Source organism: Apium graveolens, chromosome 7 (genome assembly GCF_009905375.1).
Source record: "Apium graveolens cultivar Ventura chromosome 7, ASM990537v1, whole genome shotgun sequence".
Taxonomy (NCBI): Eukaryota; Viridiplantae; Streptophyta; class Magnoliopsida; order Apiales; family Apiaceae; genus Apium; species Apium graveolens.
In genome coordinates, this window is record NC_133653.1 from 207,185,668 (window position 1) to 207,192,855 (window position 7,188).

The window sequence follows — 7,188 nt, forward strand, 5'->3', positions numbered from 1 at the left end:
ACAAGACAAAAACATGCTCGACTAACTAAAATTAACTAAGAAGCATCTCAAGTTTTCAAATTTTTGCAAGCATACATAAAGAATTATCAAGCATCAAATGATTTCCACGGATATGACACTCAGAATTAATCATGCAAAATTAATCTATACAATGGGTACTTATCCATGCTAACATGCTCTTGAGCGACAATTATATATAAAATGTTTTTTTTTAATTTTTTAATTTTTTTTGGATTTTATGTATATGATTTTTTTTAAAATTTTTTAAAATATAATATTATTGAGAATACATCCCCACACTAAAGTGGTTCATTGTCCTCAATGAACAAATATGAAAAAGAAAAGAAGAAAAAAAAATGATTAAAAAAACTATATTATAGTACAATATAATAATATAATAATAACTAACACAATTCTAAAAAATACAAAAAGAAAATAATAAAAAAAATTATACAAAGAAAGTAAGAAATACTCCCCTAGTGCTTGTGCACGAAGTCCCGCGCAAAAAGAATTAAGAGTCGCCCTCTAAATAAGATTTCATGGACTAACTTCATGTAATAAGGAAATTTGTTCTTCCAATTACAGGAAAAGAGGTACATCAGAAGTGGTTGGCAGGGGCAAGTAGAAACCTTGCAAGCACAAGGACAGGGGTTAAATTCCTCCCTCCCACCATTTTTTAATATTTTTATTACAGCAGCTAGCAAACATCTGATATGGCGCTGACAAGGATTTGACGTGGTACTGACTGCTGACGTGGATGGTGATTATACGTGGACATGGAGAGATGAGGTGGATGATGACAGGTCTGTTGACTATGCTAACTAGCGAACACATGGCAGTGTTTAAGAACCTGATTGGATGAGAACAGATAGAGTGGCAGCTGATTGGCATGGCATTGAAATGGACTGGGCTGCTGCAAATATACCAGTGAAAGACCCAACAGAGAAAACAATTGGATTTGGCATGGCATTGAAATGGACTGGGTTGCTGCAAATGTACTTGAAATGGACTGGGATGCTGCAAATGTACCAGTGAAAGACCCAACAGAGAAAACAATTGGATGTGTTAAATGGGCTCAGAGTATCAGGCCCATATGATGATTCAACCTGAAATTGTGAGAAGCATAGATATTGTGCATCGTGGCTCTGCTCCTGTGTACCGCGGTGCATGAATACAGACATAATTTACACCTGGGTAGTGTTGCGGACACCGAGGCGCGTAAGTCACATCACATATTCAAAGAAAAATTGTTTTCCAGAAATAAGGCGCACCACAGGTAGGACCAGCGCACTGAGGGCGTACATAATTTTACTTCTCAAACAAACAGAAGCGAGGCACCCCGCAAAATAAACATTGCGCACCGCGGGTTGGGAAAAAAATATTGTTTATGGAGGAGATGTGCATTATGGGGTGTAATCATGGGGTGTAAATTGTGCAGCACCGCCAACTAAAATCTGTGAAATGGCGGGTGACATCGACCTGAAATTTTTTAATATTCCTGAAATACTTCACGCAAAATTCATCAAGACACTTTTTGGAAGTAATATAAAAAGATACAAACATCCGAAAAATATACAAAAATATTATACAACAACAACAACAATAATAATAATAATAATAATAATATTAATAATAATAATACAATAAATTACTTTACCAATACATTGGGTTGCCTCCCAAGAAGCTTTTTTTAGAGTCATTAGCTTGACTTTTAACCTCGATTTAAAGCTCAGTAGCGAGGTTGTTGAGACGAACCATCTCCAACTTTCCAACAAATGCACCATCCACATATAATTTCAGCCGTTGACCGTTTACCTTAAATTTTCCTTCATCAGATCTCATTATTTCAATAGCACCATGAAATTTAACATCAGTAACAGTGAATGGCCCGGACCATCTAGATTTGAGCTTTCCAGGAAATAGCCGAAGCCTCGAATTAAATAACAGGACTTTGTCACCAACTTGAAAATCACGTCGTTAAATCATCTTGTCATGTATTCTTTTTGTTCTTTCCTTGTACAGTCAAGAATTGTCATAAGCATCCACGTGAAGCTCATCTAACTCATTAATCTGAAGAAGTCTTACTTCACCAGCAACTTTCAAATCCATGTTGAGCTCTTTGATAGCCCAAAAAGCACGATATTCAAGCTCAATCGGCAAATGACATGCCTTTCCATAAACAAGTCGATATGGAGTAGTGCCAATATGGGTCCTATAAGCTGTCCAGTAAGCCCACAAAGCATCATCTAACTTCAAATACCAATCTTTTTGAGACTTTGCAACCACCTTCTCTAGGATGCTTTTGATTTGACGATTTGAAACCTCAACTTGGCCACTTGTCTGAGGATAATAAGTTAGGCCAACTTTATGAGTAATATCATATTTTTTTAACAATGTTTCAAATTGTCGATGACGAAAGTAAGAACCACCATCACTAGTCACTGTTCCTGGAACTCCAAAGCGTGGGAAGATAATATTTTTAAAGAGTTTCATCACAAACTTTGAATCATTGGTTGCGGATCCAATAGCTTCAACCCACTTACATACATAGTTAATAGCAACCAAGATGTTTTTCATCCCGCAAGAAGTGGGGAAAGATCCCATAAAATCAATACCCTAAACATCAAAAATTTCAACTTCTAGAATCTTGGTTTGTGGAATCTCATGGCATTTAGAAATATTACCCGTTCTTTGGCATGCATCACAAGCCTGACAGAAAGCACGAGCATCCTTAAATAAAGAAGGCCAAAAGAAACCAGATTGGAGTACCTTAACAGCGGTCTTAGATGGACCATGGTGTCCTCCACATGATAGAGAATGACGATGCCTAAGAATGTCATTTACTTCAAACTCGAGAACACATTTACGAAAGATACCATCAGCGCACTTTCGATACAAGAAAGGGTCATCCCAAAAATATTGTTTAGCATCATGATAGAACCGATTTCGCTGTTGATAAGTCAATTCTGGAGGGTGAGATCCACTAACACAGAAATTTGCAAAGTCTGCATACCAAAGAGTTTGAGTAGCATCCGTAAATAAGTGATCGTCTGGAAAAGAATCGTCAATAGGAGTGCCTGATATAATATCTGATTTGAAACGCAACTGTGAGAGATGATCTGCAACCACGTTCTCAGCACCTTTCTTGTCCTTAATTTCTGAGTCAAATTCTTGGAGTAACATAATCTATCGAATAAGCCTCGGTTTTGCTTCCTTCTTGGCCAACAGATATTTAAGAACGGAATGATTTGTATGAACAATGACTTTGAAACCAATGAGATATGTTCAAAACTTGTCAAGAGCATAGACAACAGCCAGAAGCTCCTTCTCTGTAGTAGCATAGTTCACCTGAGCTTTATCCAAGGTTTTACTTGCATAGTAGATTGCGTGCAATTCCTTGTCTTTCCTCTGTCCGAGAACTGCTCCAATAGCATAATTACTTGCATCACACATGATTTCGAATGGAAGATTCCAATCCGGGGGTTGTATGATAGGTGCAGTGACCAAAGCATTCTTTATCCTGTAGAAAGATTCTAGACAAGCGTCAGTAAACTCAAAAGTGGCAACCTTAAGAAATAATTGAGTGAGGGGTTTTGCAATTTTTGAAAAATCTTTGATAAAACGACGATAAAACCCCGTATGACCTAAGAAACTCCTAACTCCCTTGACATTAATAGGAGGAGGAAGTTTCTCAATCACCTCAATTTTTGCTTTATCAACTTGGATGCCATGTTTAGATATAAGATGACCAAGTACCACCCCTTCATTGACCATGAAGTGGCACTTTTCCCCATTCAAAACTAGATTTACCTCTTCACAACGTTTAAGCACTTTAGAAATATTATGTAGATATGCATCAAAATCAGAACCATAAACACTGAAATCATCCATAAATACTTCCATAATAGATTCAGTGAAATCAGAAAAAATGGCTGTCATGCAGCGCTGAAAAGTAGTAGGGGCATTGCATAGTCTGAATGACACTCTTAGATATGCGAAGGTACCGTATGGACATGTGAATGTAGTCTTTTCCTGGTCATCAGGGTGTATAGGGATCTGAAAGAACCCTGAATACCCATCCAAATAATAAAAGAATTTATGTTTAACAAGTCTCTCAAGCATTTGATCAATGAATAGAAGAGGGTAGTGATCTTTTTTAGTGGCAGTGTTTAATCTACGATAATCAATACACATTCGCCAATTAGTGACAACTCTAGTGGGAATTAATTCATCTTTATCATTTTTAATCACAGTGGTACCTCCTTTTTTAGGAACTACTTGAACCGGGCTTACCCACTTTGAGTCAGAAATTGGGTAAATAATGCCCCCATCAAGAAGTTTTAAAACTTCCTTTTTAACAACCTCTTGCATGTTAGGGTTCAAGCAGCGTTGTCCCTATATACAAGGCTTATGATCTTCATCTAGATGAATTTTATGCATGCAAAAGTCTGGGCTAATCCCTTTAAGATCGTCAATGCTATACCCAATTGCTTTTCTATACATACACAACACAGTAAGAAGCTTATAAATTTGATCATCATCAAGATTAGAGCTAACAATTACAGGACATGACTTATTATCATCAAGAAACACATACTTGAGATTAGATGGCAGGAGCTTTAACTCTAATTTCTTTACCTGAGATTTATCACAAGAAGTAATAGTGTTTGTTACCTCACAACCTTGGATTGGATCAGCCTTACTATCCAACTCAAGAATCAACGAGTCAACTTCAGCATGTCCTTACCCTTCCGAAGCTTTAAGCATAAGAACTGCTTCCAACACATCATTCAATAAAACTTGAGGTAGCTCATCATGAAAAATTTCATCAATGACATCAATCTTGCAACAAGTATTCTAAAGCAAAGGGGACTTAAGGGAAGAGGTTAGAGTGAAAGTAATTTTATCGTCACCTACACTCAAAGTTAGAGTCCCATTTTTAACATCAATAACAACACCTGCAATACAAAGGAATGGTCTCCCCAAAATAATGGGAATTTGGCTATCTTCTTCCATATCCAACACTACACAGTCTACAGGAATATAAAATTTTCCAACCCTGACAGGCACATCCTCTAAAATACCCAAAGGATATTTTATAGAACGGTTCACCATTTGCAGTGTCATTTGTGTGCATTTCAACTCTCCCATATTTAATTTTTGAAAAATCGAGAGAGGCATGACAGAGACGCTAGCGCCTAAGTCACATAAAGCTTTGTCAATAGATAATGCACCTAAATGACAAGGAATTGAAAATTTTATGGGATCTTTAAATTTAGGTGGAGACTTATTTTGTAAAACAACACTACACTCTTCAGTAAAAGCTACTGTCTCCACCTCACCAAAAGATCGTTTCTTTGTCAAAATATCCTTTAAAAACTTTGCATATGATGGAACTTGAGAAATTAAATCAGTGAAAGGAACAGTTACCTCAAGATTTTTGACAAGTGTCATGAATTTACCAAACTGTTGATCTACCCTTGTTCTGTTCATCCTACTAGGGAATGGCAACTTAGGCACAAGCGGTGGAGGAGCATTTACAATCTTCTCGTTATTAGCTTTCTTGCTTCTTTCAGTTTCACTCCTGTCTGTCTAATCAACATCATCCATATTGTTATCTTTACTAATTTCCTTTTCTTGATCAGCAGACACATCAGCAGTAGGCATTGAATGACCATCATAGGTAAGACCACTCCTAAGAGCAATGGCATTCACATTCTCTTTTGGATTTATTGGTTGTGATGGTAAAGAGCCAAGCTGCCTTGCTGTTGAAGAACTAGCTAATTGTGCAATCTGAGTTTTCATCATCTTATTATGAACTTTCATATCTTTAATCTCTTGCATCAGTAATTTCAACATCTCATTTGTCTGATCAGGCTGTGCAGCTTGACTAGCTTGAGGAGGCTTCTGAAATCCCAGAGGAGTATAGGTCCCTAAGAAGGCTTATACTATTGTTGTTGAGAACTCTGATAAGATTGCTAATACTGTTGCTGTTGATTAGGCATAAGAAGATTTTAAGCATTATTGTTCCTATATAAGAAATTCAGATGATCTCTCCAACCAGGATTATAAGTGTTGGAGTAAGGATTATACTGCTGCCTTTGCTGAAAAACATTAGCTTACTCCATCTGAAAATTTTGTGAATTCTGAAAATTATAAGAGAATTCATTACCTAAGTGTCCTTGTACACCACACACTTCACAAACAAGATTATTCATAGGAACCATGGATGACAATGCATTAATACTCATAGGAGGATTAGATGATTGTGAAGTCTTGAAAGAATGAATCTCCTGAGTTAACGCAGCGAGCTGAGATGATAAGAGAGAATATGCCTCCACTTCAAGTTTACCTCCCTTCTTAGGTGCTCTCGGGTTACTAAAGTGATTTGCAGCCAAATTTGCAAGAAAAGCATATGCATCATCAACTCCCTTGTCTAGAAAAACATCACCTGCAGCATTATCAACAGTACCCTTTATTTCAGGGTCAAGACCATTGTAGAAATATTTAATCAGAAACCACTTCTCAAGACCATGATGAGGGCATGCATGTTGAAGATCTTTGAATCTCTCCCAAGCATCTTTAAGAGACTCTCCATATTCTTGTTTGAAATCCATCATCTTGTCAATCAAGTCATCAGTTCTGTTAGGAGAGAAATACTCAGTTAAGAAAGCTTGAGCAATTTCGTTCCACTCGGTCACGTTGATATCATTCAACCATTTTTTAGCTTTATCACGAAGAGAAAACCCGAACAACATGACTTTCAATTGGTCTGCAGTGACACCCCGATGTTTGATGGTAGAATAGAGTTGTTGAAAACTTTGCAGATGAAGTGTAGGGCCTTTAGAGGAAAGACCAGCAAACTGATTCTGCTAGATCATAGTGAGCAATGCTGGTTTGATCTCAAAGTTTGTTGCTTCAATAGTTGGCATAGTAAGTCCAGTTGGCACACCACTCTTAGAGGGTTGTGAATAGTTCTTCAACGATTTAATAGGAAGTTCTGCCATTATGATCTTTGAATCACCGAGATTTTGCTGCCTTTCTTTTCTTACTCGATCTATGTATTGCTGACAAGTAATCCCAAACTCCGGACTAAGAGGAGTTACTTCTGCTTCATTTTTGGACCTGGGCATCAACAACTAAAACAAGAAAAAGCAGTAAAATATGCCTCAATTGGAAGTAAACCTC

The 7,188-nt window shown here is 37.1% G+C and overlaps 1 protein-coding gene and 1 non-coding gene across 2 annotated transcripts; one reads left to right on the forward strand and one right to left on the reverse strand.

The window, feature by feature from the left end:
• Nucleotides 1–2,022: 2,022 nt before the first annotated feature.
• Nucleotides 2,023–3,183, reverse strand: LOC141674415 (uncharacterized). The gene is made up of 2 exons (XM_074481125.1): nt 2,770–3,183; nt 2,023–2,616 (listed from the first exon to the last, which is right to left on the reverse strand). Exons 1-2 carry the CDS (start codon nt 3,181–3,183, stop codon nt 2,023–2,025), a joined length of 1,008 nt encoding a protein of 335 aa, XP_074337226.1.
• Nucleotides 3,184–6,529: 3,346 nt separating this feature from the next.
• LOC141675646 (small nucleolar RNA R71) lies at nt 6,530–6,635 on the forward strand. The gene has a single exon (XR_012556289.1). It is a non-coding gene; the product is annotated as a small nucleolar RNA R71 (small nucleolar RNA).
• The last annotated feature ends 553 nt before the right edge of the window (nt 6,636–7,188 follow it).

Bases quoted from the DNA above. Each gene is read 5' to 3' on its own strand.
- LOC141674415 (XM_074481125.1), bottom strand. From the start codon at position 3,183: ATGTTACTCCAAGAATTTGACTCAGAAATTAAGGACAAGAAAGGTGCT. The intron at 2,617-2,769 runs GTACTCCAATCT...TTTGATGTTTAG, and splicing joins CATCTAAGACCGCTGTTAAG to GGTATTGATTTTATGGGATC.